Here is a 22,142-nt window from a genome sequence, read left to right on the forward strand (position 1 = left end):
CACCACCCCACCCCTGCAGTCCAGCCCAACATAACGCATCGTAAGCATACAAGGCAGATAAATGTCACCTTCATGGTGCAGCAGATCACAATGGTGACATGCATATTTTTTTGACTTTTGTGTTTGTTGAGCGTTGTGAGTTTTTACAACATCAGCTATAATATATAGCAAAACAACTCAACTTTAAATTGAACTTCTTAATGAAGTAATAAGCATTCCTTGTATAGTGTGATGCTCCTTATCCTGAAGTCCTGCTGTTTAGGCCACGTTTAACCACAATGTCAATCAACAGCATGCCTGCATCGTTATTGCTCCACAGGGGTGTGTGTATGTATGTGTAAGCTGGGAAAATTGGAGCCAAGCAAGTGTCACATGATGGGTAAATGGGAGACGAAGACGTGACAGAATGAAGCACTCAAAACAAACAGTCACAGCCAAGGCGCTGTGTGCATACAAACACTGACATCTTTAAAAGGGTATACAATCAAGCTTGGTTAAATTAGAGCAAAACACATAAAGAAGATTCTCTATTTACTCCCAACACCCACCCTCCTTTGGATTCTCTTTTTTTCACACCATCACAGAACCCCCCCCCCCCCCGTCCCAATCCCCCTCATTTCCACGTCAACCAAAGACCCCAGAAATCCTGAAGTAGGCCCTTCTCAGAAAAACAAAGTCCTGATTCATGCCGCACAAAAGGTCCAGGTTCACCCCACTCTCCACTTACCCAAAGTACACTATAAAGCGTGTAGTCTCCACCCTGCAGGGAAGGAGTGGGAGGAAGAGGGAGATGCCGTTCTCATCAGAACATAAGACTAACAGATGAACCCACTCCAAAACTGCTACCACAAACACGCACATATCTCCAGAAAACCAAAGGGGCGGTGGGTTGAGATAGCCCCCACTCAGCCTTTCAAATTGTTCTGATGTATAAGTTTGTTCTAAAACATTACAGTTACAGTTTCACCCTCTGAACCCCAAAAAGTTGTATTACAGTCATATTATGGCTAGACCAGAAGGGTCTAATATGTCTTGTTGATAATTAACAAAATGAACACTTATTCTGTTGGTCAACTATGACCTTCCCTGGAGTTTAATGTCCCTACCTATCCAGAGTGAGCAGTAATGTCTCGTTGACTTCTGGGATGTTGTCAGCCATGACAGTGAGGTTGATGGAGGCGTCACTCTGCCCAGAGAGGAAGACAACAGAGCCACTGAGAGGCTTCAGGTCATTAGCAGTTACATCTTCATGATTGGCTCCGATTGGCTGGAGCCTCCAGGACACTACAGCCTGACCGTCTGTCCCATCACGCCGCAGAGGGAGGCTCACCTGCACCAAACATCATTTGGCTTAACCTCTTATACATATGCACATTCAGAATATTCACTTTATGAAGACAAATTAAACTCGGCAAGGGCAAAGGGAGTTTTCTGACTAGCAGCATGGTGGCTATAAAGTCAGTGACTAAAAACTTTTCTCACTTACAGTGGCAAAATAGATATCGTTTTCCTTAACAGTGTTGGTTAGTTTAGCATTTTACAGGGTACGCGACAACTGAATGACGATAGCATATCCTTAACACAAATCATGGTACATTGAGGGCTGTCAGCTAACTTAAGGTCTTAAGTAAGAACTGTTTTAGAATTTCCATTAAATCACTTTTCTCACTAAAGTTATATGCTGTTTTACATGATACTGAACTCTTTAATTCAATAGAGATAAGGCATTACAGATCTGACACTATTTTTATACTACTGCTGAAAGCAATGGTCATATCTTACCGTGCTTGTATTGCTATCCTCTGGTTCATAAACCACCACTGTGGTGTTACTCGTAAAGCCGATTTCCCCGTTAGCAATGTCAGGGGTGACAGTTAAGGTCAGGTTTAGAGGTCCCCCAAACCTTGGGCTGTTTGAATGAATTGAGGGATTGATATCAACCAGTTCCAGTGTATTCAACTACAGGAAAATAGAAGACATAACTCAATTAACAGAAGGATCAAACAGGTGAACTAGGGGATTGATATTTATAAGAGGAAGCTGTGAAAAATAAAGCACGTCACTATAATAAATGATAAATAAAAGATACGTCTCTTTCTTCACCATCTGCTTATTTCTGTTCCGTCTCCTTTTATGTTTGTGCATGTATATGTTAAAGGGTTGAGGCTGAAACTGTGTGGAGTTGGTTTTACAGAAAGTGAACAAGGTTTGTCTTGTACTTTGTTACTTGCTTTAAGGGCTAGGTGATGTTGTTAGTTTGGAGAGCTGGGTGAATCCCGTAGGAACATGCCAGATTTGAGAGGCAGTGTCAAACTATTCACACATGAAAATGAGACACTTAAATTTTGGATGGCACTAATTTCACTAGAGGTGCAAACACTAACTGAAAGAGCATATTTTTGGACATGTAAGCAAAATGTTGCCACGACTACAACTTAAAAATTAATAATGTCTTGAAAGGTGGGAAAAAAAACATATATTTCCGGCCTTGCTACCTGTATTAAGAAATGAGCTCCATTCTGAAGAAAGGCATCATTCCTGATTGGCAGCGTGACGTGTACCATACGCTCACGGGCAAACATCACATTAACAGATCTGCTAACATTCAGAACCTGGTCACGGGCCAGTGCTGGGTCTATTGGACCTGCAGGAATGTAGAGGGCGGTGAGGGTCATAGACACATCACCTAGTGTACCACCATCTCTCAGGAAATTTAGTGAGAGGAAGCGGCCCTCGGGTTGGCTCTGGATGCTTTGCTCTTTTGCAGGGTCAAACCGAAAAACCCCAAAGACATCGTCACTGTCCTGGATGTAGAACACCATCTGGTGAAAGAACGGGGGGGAAAGTAGGCTTATGTTACACTTTGACTGACGAAAATGATTATCAAAAACATATTTTTGGTATCTTGTAGGAAACACAAAACTTGGACTTGGCAAGATTATAGTTATGTTGATTAACTATATCCTTTTACTTTACTTTATTTGATCAAATAGGGCCTCACAGGTAAAGTCTCTTGTAAGTCTTCAAATTGCTCCACCAAAAGATTATGATGATGATGAACAATATAAAATGTTCATGTTTAAATTGAGTACAATTAGTTATATACACTTTGCTTTGGAAGAGAATGTGATTTCAAAAGTTTGACACATCAAGCTGCACTGTCTAAGAGGGAACGCATCTGTGCCGTGTAGAGTCCCCCGTGCAGTGACGAGGGAGCTGATTGATCTTCAAGCTGTGAGGGGGTAATTGCAATGAAGCCCAGGTTTAACATCAATTACTTTGTAGGACTTTGATGTGTATCCTGTTTTTGTTTTACTAAGACTGTATCTTCGGTTATAAGAAGAAGAAAGGAGAGGTGAGGAACAGGCAGAGGAAAGAAAGCATGTGAGACTGAAAGTAGTAAAACAGAGCCCTATGCTAACTTTAGAGAAGCATCCTCTTTAATTAACTCTGCTAAGATTGCCAGAGCAGTTTTCATGACCATTTTAACTGAGGCGCATTCATTTCAACCCAAAACCTACACTTGTCTGATGCATTGCCTGGCACATTTGTAACAGCTGATATATAAATCAGATTATTGTGTATGCTTTTTTGTTTGTGTGTGTGTGTGTAATATATCACTTACAACATTAATAGCAATTAACATTGATTAACTTGTTCTGCTGTTAAAGGTGTTTATTAATTGTTTGGGAATTTCTGCTAAGCCAACTCACTCTACAAAGATGGCAAACAGACCCTATAGCCTCACAACCTTAGGTGTTGTTCTGATGTGTGTTTGTATGTGACCAAAGCAGAGTTTCTATGCGTCTCATTTCGTGCCTTGAACATAAACAAGAGTTAGATCTGCCCACTGCCTTCACACATAGCCAAGAGGCTTGGACAAGGATGGAAGCTATAAAAACTTGTCACCACTTCACCCCCGCTTTCTAAAAAAAAACACACACACAGACACCACACACAGAGTGTGCCTGCTGTTTTTGCTTTGTTTTGATTCAGCCACATTAAGGGAACACCCACGAGGTCGACTTTTTCAGAATGTGCCAAGTTTGCCACTGTACCTTACAGCAGGTCACACACAAACACACACACACACACACACACACACACACACACACACACACACACACACACACACACACGCGCACACACAGATGCATAACAGATGCATGACATCTGGAGGATATGTTCCTTAAAAAGTGAAGCCTTTTTTTTCTCTGTCACAAACCCATTACAGCAAACAGAGAACAACTAAATAAATAAATAAACACTGGCTTATAAAAGATCTTTTATAAACTGACCTCCATGGGTTCGTCGATCTCTGCATTTCCAGTTACAGTATTAGGCAGCAGTTTGAGAATGAAGGCTTCTGCCTCTTCAGGTTGATCATCTGCCACAATGTATATTGGAATCACAGCGGTCACCTGACCGGCAGCAAATCTTACTGTCCCTGCCACAGGACTCAAGTCATCTGACACCGGCGAGCGATCACTGGAGTTTCTACTGATGGACCAGTTGGCGGACACGGCACCATAGCTGCCTCCATTTCTTACAATAATGATGCCATCAAATCTGGGGGAGTGACAATCTTGGATATAATTTTTTTTCTTTTTGTTATGACACTTTTGCACTTATAGTGTATTTAGAGAGTTTATTCAGTAAATAATAGCTGTTAAAGAAGTTACAATACCCATCCCCTTGTATAATATATACTGTATATGCCATCACAGTTTTCTAAGTATTTGTAAATTATCCACCTCTGTGTCAGATCTTCATTGATGCTGATTGGCTGAATGACTGCGCTGCTGCTGATGGACAGGACACCGTGAGGCTTATCATTGGGTTCGATGGTCACTAGCACAGCATTAGGTGATATTAGCACAGCATCACCTCTGATGGTCTCTTCCAGCAGGACCAGATGGAAGGATTCTGCAATTTCTGGCATGATGTCATCATTGATTTTGAACAGCAGACTGGTCGTGTAGACAAATGGAGGGAACGTAACTGTTCTGACTGGCTGTAGGTCGATGAAATCCACAGCTGGTGTGGCACTGCCCAGTCCTTCACCGCTCACCACCATGTAATCTACAGAGACCTAAAGACAGTACAGTCCAGATGTTTTATATAAATTGGGTCTTATGCTTATACTGTATGCTTATTATACACAACATTAAAACCAGTTACCAGTTTTAATGTTGTGGCTGTGTATGGTATACTGTACGTAAAAAAATGTATAATTAAAGTGGCGGTGCCCTATTTTTTAACAGTCAAAAGTTTAGGTAAACAAATGACTGGATTGATAGAAAGGAACCTCAGTGTCAACGGAGCCGATCAGTGGCCCGTCTTCAGTTAATCGACCTCGGGTCACATTGAGGGCGATGACTCCAGCAGACTCTGGTACAACCATGATAGAGTGGGAAAACCGCAGTGGGCTGTCATTACGCCGGATTCTTAGCTGAACACTGCTGGCGTCAGGCCTGAGGAGGGCTCCACCCGCCACACCTGTTAGTCTGACTGAAAACACCTCATCATCCTCTGGGATCTGGCCAACAGAGAAAGAGAAGCACATTCATATACAGTTGTTCCTTGTTGTCAACTCTGAACATGAAACTTGAGACAAGATGAGTAACATAAATTCCTCATGCTATGCTTTATTGATTTTGAAGTTAAAAAGATGCGTTTCAAATTTTATCAAGATCTAAGGGGTGATGCACATGTGGCCTTTAGTACTGTTGATCTTTAAGTTCCACTATATTAAACCTATCAGTGTAATTTGCATCACTGCTGGATGTGAATAGCAATTACATCAGTTAAGCTTATATATATAAGGTATATATAAGGTTAGGTCCTGTCAGCCTCTAGAATTTTGATCATTTATTTTAATCTTTTTACACATTTCCCAAATATGTAATCGTTCCAACTACAACTAGTACTGTGAGGAGCCTGTGCAATACCTGGTCATCCTGGATGAGGATACTGAAGTGTACTATGGCCTGTCCTACAGGGATGATGATGTTTCCTCTGACTGGACTGAGATCCTCAATGGCAGGGTTGGGACCTTCAGAGATCTGAACCGGAGGAGTCACAGTGAAGTTCACACTTTGGCATGCCCGTGTGCTGTACTGTATGTGGATTTTCATTTATCATTTATATACTGCATATAAATAATCAAATTATCTACCACAAAACTGCATGTAATCAAAGAAATACATGTTCCGATTTGGATCTAAATTCTCCAAACTCCATTTTTAGCCAGTGGGATAAACATACTACAAGTACAGTGTCTTAGTTATGCTGGTTTTGTCTACATTGCCCTCTCACCTCAAAGTTCACGGTCACAGTCCCATATGTTCCCTTCTCTCTAATCAGGGTGAAAGGCACATAATGGTTGCTTCTTCTGGGTTCATCAACTACTATCTCTTCAGTCTGAGATGAAGACGGTGAGAGATACAAAACACACAAACAGAACCCCAATAAGCTCTCTTTAATCAGTTTCAACATGGTTTCTTATTCCCAATTAGAATCAACCAAATAATGAAACAAAGCAAAATGTCATTTTTGAAAGACTACAATAACAAACCAAAACCCAAAGTAAATTTGAGTTTAAATGGGCTCTAAACAGGCAGTACAAGTGAGCTGAATTAAATTGAATTGAAAAAAGACACATAGACAAAGGAAATCCATACTAGCAGGGATAAAGTGGTACTCTGTTTCAGTAAATAAATCTGAAACAGAATCAAAAAATTAAATCTAAAGCAACATGAAGTAAGAGAAATATCACTGAATTTGCAAGTCATTATCAAGCTCCTGTTTTTCTTCGTAATTTAAGTTCCATTTACCATAACCAAATAAATTCAGAAGAATGTAAAGGAAGAAGAAGACAAAGAAAGCAAAGAAATACTATACATGAATTAATTTCGTACATAAAAACATAACTAACATAAACACCTCCCCAGAGGCCAGGAGCCCTTTATTGATTCTAAGCAAGCCAAATCAATATCCATCATATGAGACCATCTGGTGGTGGTAGAAAAAACAGTTCGCAACATACACAACACAGCTACCATGGAAACACTATAAACTCCCACTGATAACTTAATCCAAGGAGTGTTGTGGTTTTAATTGCTCCTGGAAACCCTCAGCCACAAGATGGTCAATTCTCCCATAACCACGATATTGGCATAATTGAAACCCTCTCTGCAGTAGTGGGTCCAAATTAATCCACCCCGAAACCCTTAGTTTCTACTACTACTTACTAACATCAGTAGGCTCTATTTCTTTATAAATATGGTCCCAAATACAAGTGGATGTTCATAATGCAAGTGCAGTTCGTTGTGGCCAGCTGACTTTTGCAATATTAGTGACAAACGAATGTTTGGGCAGGTTTCAGAAATGGACAATAATTTCAGCATAACTTATACCCTTTAAAACGAGCTGACAGTTTCCTAAAGGGTCAAGAAAAGAGATCAGGCAGCTTGTCTTGTCCTTAAAAAATTCCAAAGACTTAGATTAATTCTGTGTAGCTCCTATACTCTAAAAAATTTGAATAAATTAAAAAAAAAATCTCCAGTTTCCTTATTTGGCCTTGTTACTGATTGCTCAAAGCTGCTGTGCTTTCTTTCTTTTTGTGCCTGCGAAGATAACTGTGAGTAGTGGTGATAATGGTGGTAGTTACATAATGATACCATGTGACTAACTATGATAAACTGATGTACATTGAACTAATCATAGTTTGAAATTAGAAGTGATAGGTTGTAATGGATGAGACAAAGTGAATGAATAAAAATTAAGACAAGATGCATGCAAAATGGGTTTCTTACTGAGTTGAAGGCAATTATTCCAAAGGCATTGTCATTGGACAGGATGGTGATGGTTGCCTTGTTTGGTGTCCCCAGTGTAACGCCATTAGAGGAACTCTGGAAAGTGGGAAGAACTGAAATGGTTACATAAAACCAGGCTTAATATACCGAATGTACCATCTTAACTTCCATAACACATCTTAACCTCTCCCCAGCACACATGCTCATGTGAAAAACCAGAATGCCTCCCTTATTCACTGTCTTCACTTCATTACTATGCTCCCACTGAGAAGGCACAAATACAGGAAGTATTTGTCTCAGCCCAGCTGACATGTCAGGTTGGCTCACAGTGGGATACCTCCTCAGGACTTTTGCTGTGCTCTGTGATTCGGCGCTACAACCTAAAAAACTTAAAATCTCAGCATGTTTAAAATCACATAGCGACTTCACAAGGCTTACACTGATTTTTTAACTTAACAAAAAGAACAACAACCTGTTATCTGTGTAAGGAGGGTTTTCCTTTTTCTGAACTCTAGCAAAGAGAAAGACCACAGCCTTGTTATTTGGTTTAACTTTCCAAGGTTTCCATTAGTGAGCTTACCAATGTTTTCACAAGCATGTTATGGACCAACTCTGCTGACAACCACCATGTCTGAGCTCAAGTGCACAGGCTTCCACCAAAACCTCCAAAATCCCTTTGCAACATACAATGGTGTTCTGGAAAATAACCAACTATGAGAGTCTTGACATCATATGATGAAGAGAAACACAATTTTGAAATGTTCTCTATTTTTCTCAGCCAAACACAGTCCTTAGCAAAACCTCTGTATGTGTGTGTGTGTGCGCATGTTAAGGTGAGAGCAAGCAAAGTAGAAAATGAAAAACAAGAAAGTGCTTAGTGCTTATTCTAAATGGGTCTTTTCCCAGCTGTAACAGAGCTTTCTTTCTGCTGCTGAGCTCTTGTAGATGTCAACTCACAGACACAGAATCCACAGGCTTTCTCAAAGCCAAGCCACTAGCCGAGCCAGGAGTCTGAAAACACACATTCACCTACGCTCATACTCATGTGTGCCGAACTACATAAAAAGACTAAAATACAAATTGATTCACGCACACAAATTGGCTGATTAAAAAACAGCTTTATTATACACACATAGCACTACATAGTATGCTACAATCCAGTTTGTGTTTCTACCTTCTGTTCCTGCATAGCACTGATAGGCTGCACCTGCTCTGGTCCACCACAGTTCTACACTACCTCTATATAACAAGTCTTGGTCATACTAATTTCTAACAAAGCTAGTACAATATTTTCTATTGAAACATCTATCATTTGTGACAGATTCAGCTGTCACAAATGATAGATGTACCCTGATCAGCCCTTTATTTCTTGTGTTTGATCTATGACACCCCTAGATCCCACCCCTTGTACTGCACATTCATCCTCAGACAGTTCTTCAGTAAACTGATAGGGTAGCATTTGGCCAAAAGCTTTGTCTCCACTGTAGTGTAAACAGAAGGGCTAAGTGGGCCTCATCTGGTCTTTCACTCTCGTAGCACGCTAAATAAGGGATTGTGCAACTGGATTTTAACCAGATGTTACAAAAATGCAGCAGCAAATTGAAAATGTTGTGAACAAAGTTAGTCTTGCTGACAGCTGCTCAGGGTTGTTTCTGTTTTGTAAACATACATAGCTGACAATCAGTGATTCACAATGACCTTTGTCTTAGGTCTTTTATTGCGGGATAAGACAGGCAGACAGCAGGACCAGGCCCCCCAGCTCATCAATCAAACTTGACAGCTAAAGGTTATATGAAACCATGGAGATAGTTTCTAAGGGTAAGGCATCCTGGGCTGTGATGGTAATTCTTTTGACAAAGATTTACAGTCCTATACAAGACTATGCACAATAGCAAAAGCATAACATGATAAAAAACAATAATTGCAGGCCATCTTTTCATTTTATTTTTTTTATCTTACAGAATAAAGTAGCAAGGTGCACTGTCTGATGATATGGTCTTTTCATGCATTTTAAGACTGTTTTGCTGACAAAGATTTGAATGTACTTGGTTGTGAATCCATTCATTCATTGTAACAGACTGAGCTTTCATCTATAATAGTGTGCCAGTTGCAATGGTGAACACACAACACATAAAGAAATGAAATCCACGGAACGGACATGCCCATCGAAGTCAATGGGGACAGTGAATGAGAGAATCACTTTAATCTAATGTGTGGTGAGGCAGTGGCTGTCAAAGTTAGTTTCTCTTCACAAAAGTGTCTTTTAGTGGGGAACCTCAGAGACGCACACAACATTTGGCCCCACCCATGCCAGCCCTGGAAAAGTCCTATGGAGCACAGACATCAAAGACCTTGCAGCTCAGAGCCTTCCAGGGCTTACTATATGACACCCCCACTCCCTATTGCTTAGTAGCTGGGGTTAGGGTTTAAGATGGTCAGGGGCAGAATTAGAACAGTGGGACTTTGTGGAAAAAAGCTTGGAGCTCGAGAGAGGAGAGACAATGGAGTGAGGGGCGAAGAGGGATTCATCATCAATCCACAAACATATATTTGGCACATAAATGCAACACACACAAGACTGCAAAGGAAAATTTGCACACGCACACACATAAACAGGCCTTTACCTGTAGTGTAAGATTGAAGGTAAATGTCTCATCGGCTTCAGGCAAGTCGTCATCTTTCACAGCAATGAATATAGTCTTACTGGACTCAGTGGACAGCAGAAAGGCTGCAGCATTAATGGCTTCAAAGTCCCCTGTGTCGACTCCCTCTAGCTGGGAGAAATAAGCAGACATAAAATTGTATCACTCACCATTACACTAAAGTAAGATACCTGCTTCTTTGCACATTTTCTGTTTGTTTGAGATACTTTCTGTAAAATGGAGAGAAACGGGAGAGTTACAAAAGATATGGAGACAATGGACTAGAGATGGGTTTGAATCCAGGATTTTGAAGGTACATGATCTATGCATTAGACAACTAAGCCTATAGGATGCCTCAGGCTTGATGTATTTGCCGGTTTCAGCTCTTTCCTCCAGCAGAGTGCATTTATTGTGCTCTTGACTCTTTCCTTCCTTTCAACTGGTACCTTTATCTGCTTGATATTGAGTTTCCATGTGCTTCTGTCTCTGCTCATTAGTTTCCTGGAAGGAAGGCTGATATTTCAATATTTCATTTACTAACAAGACAGCCTAGGTGTAATAGTTCATGTAAGAAAAAGTAGACAGACACTGACTGTGAGCAGCTGACACTAGCCCCTACATGGTGGACATAAAGCGAAAACCCATTCTGTGATTTCCAAGGCCATTTCTGTCGACACACAGGGTCTTTGATGATACCACCACATTTGCCATAAATTAAAGGTCACTGATTCTCTCCTTCACTGAACATAGAAGTGACAGTCCAGCAACAGAGAAAGGTGACTGTTTTTTCTTTGCATTACATGATATAGTACACCATGTATCATTGTGTTGGGTGGATCTGTTTGGATACAGACATAATGTAATAGGTGACAGGCTGATGAGTACAATACATTATCAATGATGATCTTGTCCCATGTCCTACCAGAACCAAAGCCGTCACATTGACCGGGTCTCCCACTCTCTCCACAGCCAGCCGGACCACAGCTGTGCTGCTCTCGTTGACAACAAAGTCAGTCTGCCCCAGGAACCGCAGCGTGGCTGACTCAGACGTAGTGCCAGGGATGGACAGAGCCAGAATCAACCCACCTAGCAGGAGGACAGGGAGCATTCCTACGAAAACGGGGGAGCAGATGGAGGAAATATTTAAAAAAAAAAAAGATGTCATACAGTATTAAGAGTAAATATCTCCTAATCTTAAAAAAAAGATCTTTCAGTGTAAAGATGTAGGATGTGCAGAACTTAAAGTAAAAGAGCAGAGAACAACAGAATCAAAAAGTTTGTCTAAAACACGTCCCCATATTCTTTATTCTAATGGATGCTGATGATAAAATTAAAACAATATACAGTCAGTATAGATTACAAGTAATATGATCCACAGACAATATTGACTGGGCCAGATGTTCAGAAGGCCTGGGTTTTGAAAATGTGCAGCCAGGCTGGCTGGCAGGCTTGCTGGTCATTGTGGTCTAAGTGATTCATAACATTATTCCATAAGTCCAACGGCTGTTGTCCTCAGGTTGCCATAACTGTTAAAGTAGTTGTTGTCGAGTTTGTTCTTCTTTACCACATAAATTTAATCATGCCAGAATAAATATGATCACTCGAGGTACTTTCAGTAATTCAGCATGAAACTTCAGACAGTCTCTTGTGCAATTCTGCACTGCCAACACTCTCTTCTCTCTCTCTCTCTCTAATTATCTTTTTCGGCTCTCCTGCTTCCTTCAATCATCCTCACTTCTCAATTTGTCTCTTATACACCCCTCTGCCCTCGACTTCTCTTCTCTTCTCTACTTGTCTCATCTCGTGTCTTCCCCCCTCCTCTCCCCAATTCTCTCCTGCTCAGCTCTCTCACCCAGAATAATCCTAAAACTGGATGGAGCTGCTGAGACAGTTGTCATGGTTAACACAACAAAACAACACAGCACGACAAGTGGGGTGGAGCCAGCTTAAAGTTAAATTTTGGTCAATCTGTTCTGTCTTTCCCCTTCCAGCTGCCTTTTACCCATCCCATTCATAATCTGCACCACATAGCCTTGCCAAAACTATGAACACGTAAGGTCTTGTAAAAAAATATTTGCTCTTAATTACAAGGTTGAAAAAGAACATCAGCAGCTACAGTGGATGAAGTCATGCTGTTTGGTTCTTTTTTCATACGCAGAAATCGTTTAGGAAAGTTGGACATTGAAAATATCCCATTTTTCATATGTTCCATTACTGTTATATCAATATGAGTTTTTCTCAGTATTGGTGAGGGTTTAAATAGCAACCATCCATCAATCAGTTTGTCAGCATGGAGAGAAGAATATGACACCATATCAGGATCAGAAGTTGTTGGTTGACAGACATAGTCAAAATTAATTGATGCAGATGTTATGAACGAGTGTGACGGAGAGAGGGCATATATGTATATGAAAGAGTTTGTCTGATGAAGCTGATGTCAATGGGCATGTGTGCGTGTGAGTGTGTGTGCATGTGTTACACACATGCCAGCAGTGGAGAGATTGCTGGGAAATCCATCAAAAAAGGATTTAGAGCTGGTGGGTAGCAGGGCTGGACAGTGTGGAACAGAGGGTGAGGCTAAGGGGGAAGAGAGGTGAGTGTGTCACTGGACAAAGACGGGGCAGGGTTGAATAAATCCTGTTATTCGCCCTGCTCTCTCTCCTGGGGCTGGGAACTTCCTGAATCACTGACTGAGAGCTTGAGTGAAAAGCTGTAAACCCTCTTTCTTGCACCATCTAAGTGAAACTGCCTTACACAGTATTAGTCTACACCAGTGTTTAGTCGACACTCTAGTGGGTAATAGTGCACCTGAGGATACGTTCAATTTCAAAGCATTTGGGCAGCTGCATGTACTGTATAACCACCTACCTGCCTAATTGAGTTATAATGGACGGTTAAGGCACCATATGTCATGGTCAATACCTTACTCACCACAGCTTGCAAACTTTGCTAAAAATTATCAGAATTTTATCATGTAGAATAGAATATTTTTCATTTAAACTCAGTCTCTCTATGTCATGCCTGCTTTCAGTTTCCAGAACAAAAGGTCTGACTTCCCTCAGGCTATTTGTTCAGTAAATCCTTGTGCCTCAAAACCCCACTTCCAAACCTCCAAATGATTGCCTAACATCACTTAGACCACAATCTTTTAGATGCATGGTAGCAAGCATCCAACCCTCTAACCTCCTAATCCCCTACTCCAAAACAGAAGGGTGGTCCCTTTTGCATCCACTGACCCAGATGCTGCTCTTCCTTCAGAGGACTTAATACAAAGCAGATGCCGTGTGGATGGCACAGGTCTGTTATATAAGAGGCAAGGCAGTTTTTTTTTGCTGGCATCATGCGTTGTGCCAATCCTGACCCCAGGGGTTACAGGGGGACCAGGGATCTGTCTATCACAGCAAAAGGCAGCATGGAGTGCCTGGCGCAGACCTGTGACATTGATAAGGCTGGGAGTCGGAGTCCATGTAGAGAGGTGCAAAGAGACACAGTCATATACGTGTGCACACACACACACACACACACACTTTTGCCAGGGCTGCCACATTCAGCATATGCATCCAAAATGCAAGGTCTCAGTGCTCAGCTTGACAGCTGGGTGACAGGCAAGGACACTGGAGAGCTCTGAAATGTAAGAAAACAAGCTGTCAATCACAAATATCCTTGGCCAAATGAACAGAAAATGATGGCCGGGGCAAGGACTCTGGGATCTGGCGCTCTAACAAGCCACAGACAACACCACAACTAAAGAGACTTCACATTCTGAACATCCAAAATTAATTTTATTGACTTATTCTGTGATTCTGACCTCAGTCAGCTGACTCTTCTTTTATAATGCATTACTTTGTTTCTTGGAACACACACAGCAGCCAATAAATACGTATTACCTACTATATATAGTATTTGGTTAAATATGTGATGCACATCATTACATTCATCCACAACAGAACAACAATACATTGTCAAATGTTCTCTTTAATTAGTCATCAAGCTCAAATGAAAATTAACCTTTGGCCTAGAACAGCCCTGAATCATTCTTCACAAACAATTAGGTACAAATTCCCAAAGCTGTTGTTTAAATCGGATTACTATCTCGCTAAGCCTTGACCTTGAACCTGCTTTCACCATAACCATTTTTGTCCAGTACATAATACTTCCAGCTAACTTCTCTCTTACTTTCAATATGCAGTCAATTAGAATTATGGATCTCTTGCAAAAGCAGGCTTTGTGCATTCCAGGAACGTTTCTTAGCACTTGGCATTGAGCTACAACTGTTTCTTTAAGTCCACTTGTTTCACCAGCTAAGCTCAGATCAAAGATAAAGGGAGCAGTGTATAGGCAACACACATACACTCAGCCAATGTACACACAAGTATAGAACATGTCAAGTATCCTATCCGTATCCACTTGCAATCACTCAGTCCTTTCTTTCTGCTGAATTCTGCTAATTCTCTCTATCTTAATTCTTCTTGGGAGACAAACTCCTTTCCCTTTATATCTGTGAAGGATAGCTCATCACTAGACAGCCTTCTCAGCAAGCTCAAAAATGATAAGCATCATGACCAGTCACAGTGATAATATCAGCACTAATCGGTGGTGGTTTGACCCCGTCACCTGTCAGTCCTTCTTGACACAGCCTACCAGTGCTAGGACCCCGGCATTACATCAGATCCCTTGCAGACACACTACGCACACACAGTCACTCACTCACTGATCTATTGGATATCCCCGTCAGAGTTGCTTAGGAGGTGTCTGGTTGCAGGGCTGCTCCTGTGGTCAGTGCTTGCTGCTGATGCCTCTAGGGTTTCTCCTGACAGTGGTCTCTGTGCCGTAATGTTTAGCATCAATTATTCACTGCAAGCCTAAGACTTAACAGTGAGAGGATGTTAGTAAACATGACAAAGCAGGATTCATGGTATAGAACGAGTCAGATGATTGGGTAGTTGACATACGTATGTATATGTTATCACAAATGTGACCTTACAGACTGTCAGGTTTGACAGTGAGTGACTTAAACTTCTCTCTTTTTAACTGGGATATATGTCTCAGTTCTTTGTCTTATTAAATACAGTATCTGTCATCCCTTTTTGCCACAGGGAGCTTCATGAGGTAAAGTACCAGGCTCCATAATTGAAATCAAGGACTTTGCCTTTTCCCCTAGTTGTTCCACTGAGAATACTTGGTATTGGGTAGCTTTAAAAGTGGAAAGCAATACTCTTACTTCCTTTTTGGTAGAGGGTGTGTGGGATAATAGTCTGTAGAGTTTTAATCAAGGGCTTTCCCATGTGGCATCCCTGCCCTGAGGCTTCCCTGGTCCTGAAACGCCTTTGGTGAAGAGCCTGTGGTTATATCTGGCAGTTAGTTACATGCACACGCGTACACACACACATACACACACACAGAACGTGATCTCCAGTTGTCTGACACTGCGAGGCCTGCAGTGGGATCTCATTCATCAATCTTACAGCTCTGGTTGGTGATCTGGAGTCAGTCTGACCACAAAAAGAAACTGCTCTGTCATTAACATCAACTAATATAACAGTGTTCCTGGAATGTTTGTGTGCCTCCTCAGTACACATTCACACTGAAAACCAACCCTGCAAACAGACAGTATGACTGATGCTGACAGAGAAGCAGATAAGTAAACAGCAACACACAGAGACAGTTGGTGTGGTGGTCAGTAAGGCATACAGAAAGAGGTGATAATGAGTCTTCGAATATATCAATCAATCTGTTAATCTTTATTGATGTAGATTGTAAGGGATGAGTGCTCAGTCAGTCCTTTAGGGTTGTAAACACACTGGTAAATGGAAGTACCATGTGGTTGGATGGCTGCGGTTATTATTCAGAGGTCAGACTAAATATGAAAATGCCTAATTTGAGCAGGCAGAGACAGAGTTCAAAGTATCTTCCAAAAAAAGTTTATTGAAGCCCTTGATAATTTAAAATAAAAAAAATAAATAAATGGAGCAAATCTAATAAAATAAAACCTTATAATACTACTACTGTGACATTTAATGCATATAAACAAATTGTTTCTCCTGTTATAGAATGGCTGCTGTATTAGTTCAGTTTATATTTATAAGTCTCAGGCTGCATGTTTGGCCAAAAACCACGGTCTCTCCTGTTTATTGGATTGTTTTCTGTTTGAGCTGCACTCCATGCTAAGTGATGCCATCATCACAATGTGAGTCGAGCCCTACCTCAGAAACCACCCACCGTCCGTTCTCAGCCCAACGTAGCCATGGCTGCCATACCCAGTCAGCTCACAAGCCCATAATTGCACTTCACATGCAGTTTCTGCCTCTGGTATTTTTAGATCAGTGAATGTTCTCGCCATACAGAGGAGTTGGGGAGAAGAAATTAAGAAACTTAATAAGCGAGTAGAGCTAAAACATACATCATTAAATCTGACAAAAGCCTGTTTTACTCACTGGGCTTATTTTGGAGAGCTCTACCCAAAAAACAGAATTCTGTTTATTTTGAAGGGAAAAACAGAAAACCTACCATTAGTCCAACAAGAAGTTGGAGAAAGATTTTTGGGAAATGAGGATGGCAGTCCTGAATTGCAGCCAAATTATGCCATTCCACATAAGGAGAACTAGAACGCACTTGAATTAATACCTCTCTAAAGAAAAAAAATGCATGAGGTCAGCCTTTCAGCTATTGTCAAACGATACTTTTCAAACCAGGCATTTCTCCTTTAGGGGCTAGAGGCTGCCAATCAAGTGTGCATTTTACTGTGAAAAAAGAAACAGAGAGAGGCGTATTGTCCATATGACCGTGGTCGGCTGCTCTTAAGTTGAGCCAATGGCATTTCACATCCCTAAAGAAAAACAAAAGTTTTTTCTTCTTAGGAAATAGTGGGAGGGAAGGGATATAGAAAAAGGAAAGTGGTTCCAATTGAGTAGGAACCAGTGCGTAGGCAATTTAGAGTGTTTTCCAGTTTTAGCATTGGCTGACTGATTAGCTTGTATGACACACAGTGATGGAGGCAGACAGAAAAGAACTTTCAGGGGATTAAACAAGGTTGTGCTCTCCACAGCCTCACAGACCAAAGGGCCAAATTAGAAAGGGTATTACTTCATTGCATGTAACTGGTTGGGCTTGGACGAAATGCTAATTGCATTTCAAAAGAGTTCCCAAAACAGAGAGGCAACCCAGAACGGGGGTGTATTTTCATTGGAGACGAAGCGGGACTTTACGATTCACTGACCAGCACACAATTTTAAGGAGCAGGCTTTTGTTCACTCATGCTCTTTTTTGTGTTTTGTGTGCATTTCCAACATTGCCACAGTTCTCTATTCTTTTGTTACTCCCACTTTCTGCTATGCCAGCCTCCTCTCCAGCTGAATCCAAACCATCCTATTCAGACTCCCTCCTTTTCTCTCAGCTCTACTCTATCACTCCTAAACAAGGACACGCACGGAACACACATCCTTGGTACAGTAGGTGTGGGACAGCCCCTCTTTCAGGCCTTTGCGGCATTGGAACACTATAGGCCAGATGGCAGGATTGATGAGGAAGCAAATTCCTGAACAAGTGTGGTCAACCGATCTTGCTTATTGTAGAGAAAAATAAGAAAAATAATTTTAAAAAGTAATATTCATTGCCTACATAAAGGTAGTCATCAAGTTTGTTGTCTCACTGATTCACTGACCCAGTCATTCACACAACTGTTTGTTACGTAACAGTGAATATAGGATGGGGCACTTATAAGTGTGTATCCATTGTTAGTGTACATGACATACATGTGTGTGTGTGGGTCCTGCCACAATTTCTACACAAATACACTAATCAAACTCAGAGGCATCTTATCTTACAAACAATAACTGACATTTCAGTCCAATGTGAAACATTTTTCTTCAAAGGTGCTTCACACAAAGATGCAGGGTGTGTTTTCTATTTACTACCGAGTGATCTTTATCTCTTGAGATGTTTTATTTACAGAGCTATAGTCTATGATGACAGGCATCAAGAGAAAGTGTATGAATACATCTTCTTACAACAATAAACACACCATGCCACATCTCAGCCATGTTGGATGAACCACCCCTACCTACTCAAGGAATTCCTCTGCCATGAACAACTACTGTACATTGAAGAAAATGAGAGATAAACAGAGAAAGAGAATGGGGGGGCAACGACTAAGAGTCCGTGAGCTACATCAACTGGTTTATGTTTTAGATAGGAACTGTGACTCTTTTATATCTCCCACTCACTCTTTCTCATTCTCTCTCTCACACAAACAAAGACCCTAGTGAGAGGCAAGGGGAGTACTAAAAAAGAAGGAAGGGTATAGGGATGGATAGCCATGATCTCCTTCCAGCGTGACCCACTCAACTTGTCTAAATTAGTACAGGAAGCAGGGGGCACTATGGGATGTGTTCCACGTGGCTCCCTCAAAAACATCAAGGCACAGGGCAAAACTCATAAGGATTTATGGCCAGACACAGGGACCTACAGAGGGGTCTGTGCATTTACAGATCGGATCAGTGAAAATCAAGCAACACTATGTGAGCAAGTTTATTTCTTGGGTATTATAGAACATTCAATGATTTAAAAAAAAACAAACAAAATCCCAAAAGAATACATGCTTTAAACAGTCCTTGAAACTTAATTTAATTTGTACAGAGTCTAACCAAGCTAATGTAACGAGAGGAAACAGCCTTCCTAAAGGTTCTTTTACTTTTCTTTGTTTTAATATCTGAGAAAAGGATGTTGCTCTGTGTGCTTCCTGCACTGATTTTTCATGCAGTTTGCAGGTTGAAATGAAACATAGCTGCTTTAGTTTATCCGTATTTAAATGCAATTACCATAGAATAAAGTGGGCATATAACAGAAATATTAGAAATAAAATGATTGTTTTTCTATTTTAGATGGAGTGTTTTTTTTTGATAATAGTTTTACTATTACTTACTATTGTTTGGACTTAGTAGAAAAACTGGTACAGTACAGCTGCTAGGAAAGACTCTAAGGCTGCACTATCTAAGGCCACCAGCTTTTCTAACATCACAAGAGGTCAGAGTTCAAGTTTAATACTTGAATAGAGATGCTGGGAAGATGTAGGAGGGCTCCTCTTTGCCTCTACAGAGTGTGAGATATAACAATAAGTGTGTGTATGTGTACGTGTGTGTGTATGTATGAGTGTGTGATTATGAGAGTTGACAGCGAGGTCATGGCCGAGGGTTCACTGCAGCGACCGTACTGGAATCCTCTCACCGGGAACAATATGCGGTTGGTCAAGCCCACTAAAGAGACCTCAGGATTGTTGGCCACTGCTGAAGACCCACTACTTTCCTGTCCATCTGCTCCAAGGACAACAACTACTAAAACATGATACTTTCTCCCCTCTGCGTAAGCATGAATTGTCAAATGATTTTTGAAAACAAAGTATTAAAATACCAGAGAACATTATAAGAGACTTATTTATGACTTGAATTTGTCCATTCACTAAATCTATCATCAACTTCACCAGGGTTTGCAGACATGGTGGTATCAGAAATGATCATCCCAGTCAAAATAAACAACAGGATGACATGCATAAAATAGCATAGGCACCGTATTATTTCTCATTCAGGACATAGTAAATTTTCATTGGAAATTAGCTCACAATTATTTTCAATTCTATGAGAATGGCATAGATCTGTTTATTTTATCTCATTTTGGTGTTAATAATTTTCCTACTTTTTTATTTTCTTCTTTGACTCTACAGCACTCTCCTGGTCTCTTCAATGTCTCCTTGTGGAGTTGAGAGCCTTAATTATACTGTCTGCCCACAGCAGTGGCTTTTTTCTCCACATTGGACAAATATCACGTAATCGACAAGCGATATACTGAAATGACACCAAAAACTGAATGAGATGGCTTTAAAATAACTTCTGTTTAAGAATGATTATCTCTAAAGCACAGAAAAAATTAATCTGATCTGGTCACCATGCTCAGCATAGAAAACTGTTAAATCTAAAAAGCGCAAAAACCTCATGACTACATGTGCTTGTGCAAACATTTTTGTTCTTTGTCCCAGTTTGTCTAATGCTTCTATTTTCCCCCAATAATTTTTTAGTGGATTTAAAAAGCATGGGGAAACCCTCTGCATATCAGCTGTGCATGCACAAATGTGTGGTTAAGAATCTGTTGCTCCAAAAATTGGGTTTGATGTTTAAAAATGTTAACATCTATACTTCATAAACTCAAATAAGCATACAGTGAGTCCAGTCAGCTCCCAATATTGTGCGAAAGAGGCAGGTTTGTTGTATAAAGTACATCTGGACTGTCTTGCACCATAGGATTATGAATTGTTATACTGCACGGTACTTCTGGAAGAAATGGTAATTTGAGAGAGAGGTGGGAAAGTAAGCGCAACATTTTGTGGAAATGAAAACCAGACCATAACTAATCAGAGGTGTATAGTAGGTAAGTCTGCTGGTTTTCTCTTCCCACCTCATGAAAAACATAAATGCAGAACTCTCACTGAGGAGAAGACAACTATAATTTTTTTGTGTGTGTTTTTTAGTTTACTTATAATAAGATGTGCTCAGTTAATAAATGAGGATATGGTAGGATTCAGAACACATGTATGAAAACAACCAGATAGCTTTTGGCTCAGGATAACTAGTGGAGATATGTCTAGGAAGTAATATGGAACCACTGTAGATCACAAAAAGGATCATGAATATCTGTACATGCAGAGTAACTATGAACCCATGCAAAGTTTTTACAAATTTCCTTCATTTCACAGATAAGGACATCCTTTACAACTCTTGCACCCAACAGTGATCCATGGTGCACAGAAGCGAGCACAGCCTGTTGCAGGGCGGTGAAGTGTGTGGAGAGCTGTGCCCTCGTCTACTATTTCCCTCTATCCCCACACGGGGAGAATGCAAGTCCTCTCATCCCAGGCAAACATCAATCTCATCCTGTCTGCAATGTGCAACACTTTGGCACCTTTATTCAATGAACAAGCTCTGTTTATGGCACTGTCCACTTTTGTACTGTGCAGCGATTAGGGAGAGGAGACAGAAGGGGAGAGAGGGAGGCAGTAAAACAGTTTCCGCCCAGTGAATCACATTCAGACTTTCACACACAGGCGACTGGGGGCTGACCCCTGCCAGGCGATGACATAAACACTGACAAACAAAGGGCCTGGGCTCTGAGCAAGTGGTGAATCTCAGAGGATCCAAATCTACATAAACAGACTGACCGTGACATGTGGGTTTGGGATGACGGAAATAGAGATCGAGGGTTTAAAGAAATAAAATTGTGAACGTTTCATGGCAAGTTTGGGTGCTTCTTTGCTAACAAAGAGGGACAACTGTAATTCTTCAACTGATTGAACAATTACTCCCGTTTATACCATGATACATTTCAGAAACAGTTAACAGTGAAGGCTGGCGCTGAGGAAGAGCAGGTGTAAGTGCTGAATGGTTACAGAAGCAGCTCCCTCCCTTCCTCCCCAGTGAGAAAAAAGGATTTAACGCTGCTGAAGCACCACTGAGGAGGCAACAAAAGAGATTTGCAAAGGACGCACCAAGATGACATCATGTCAAATCAATTAGAGATAAGGTGGACATATTCAGTTATTCAAGGACTGAAAACCCCACCCTATCAACTGGTGTAAATTATGGAGCCTGGAGTCAAAGAAGCAGCAGCACAATGAGGCTGCAGGCACCACTCGTTTATT

The 22,142-nt window shown here is 40.9% G+C and overlaps 1 protein-coding gene across 1 annotated transcript in view; it reads right to left on the reverse strand.

Annotated features, from left to right (window-relative positions):
• Positions 1-11,567, reverse strand: part of adgrv1 (adhesion G protein-coupled receptor V1) — a 98,821-nt gene extending 87,254 nt beyond the window's left edge. The window contains exons 1-11 of the mRNA XM_040155521.1: positions 11,382-11,567; positions 10,442-10,591; positions 7,818-7,913; positions 6,319-6,423; positions 5,952-6,065; positions 5,309-5,539; positions 4,755-5,092; positions 4,299-4,569; positions 2,496-2,822; positions 1,783-1,959; positions 1,107-1,330 (exon numbers count right to left, since the gene is read on the reverse strand). Of these exons, the coding sequence (XP_040011455.1) occupies positions 1,107-1,330; positions 1,783-1,959; positions 2,496-2,822; positions 4,299-4,569; positions 4,755-5,092; positions 5,309-5,539; positions 5,952-6,065; positions 6,319-6,423; positions 7,818-7,913; positions 10,442-10,591; positions 11,382-11,567 (2,219 nt within the window). The remainder of the gene's footprint in view (positions 1-1,106; positions 1,331-1,782; positions 1,960-2,495; positions 2,823-4,298; positions 4,570-4,754; positions 5,093-5,308; positions 5,540-5,951; positions 6,066-6,318; positions 6,424-7,817; positions 7,914-10,441; positions 10,592-11,381) is intronic.
• Between the last annotated feature and the right edge of the window lie 10,575 nt (positions 11,568-22,142).

This window comes from Xiphias gladius, chromosome 19 (assembly GCF_016859285.1).
Source record: "Xiphias gladius isolate SHS-SW01 ecotype Sanya breed wild chromosome 19, ASM1685928v1, whole genome shotgun sequence".
Taxonomy (NCBI): Eukaryota; Metazoa; Chordata; class Actinopteri; order Istiophoriformes; family Xiphiidae; genus Xiphias; species Xiphias gladius.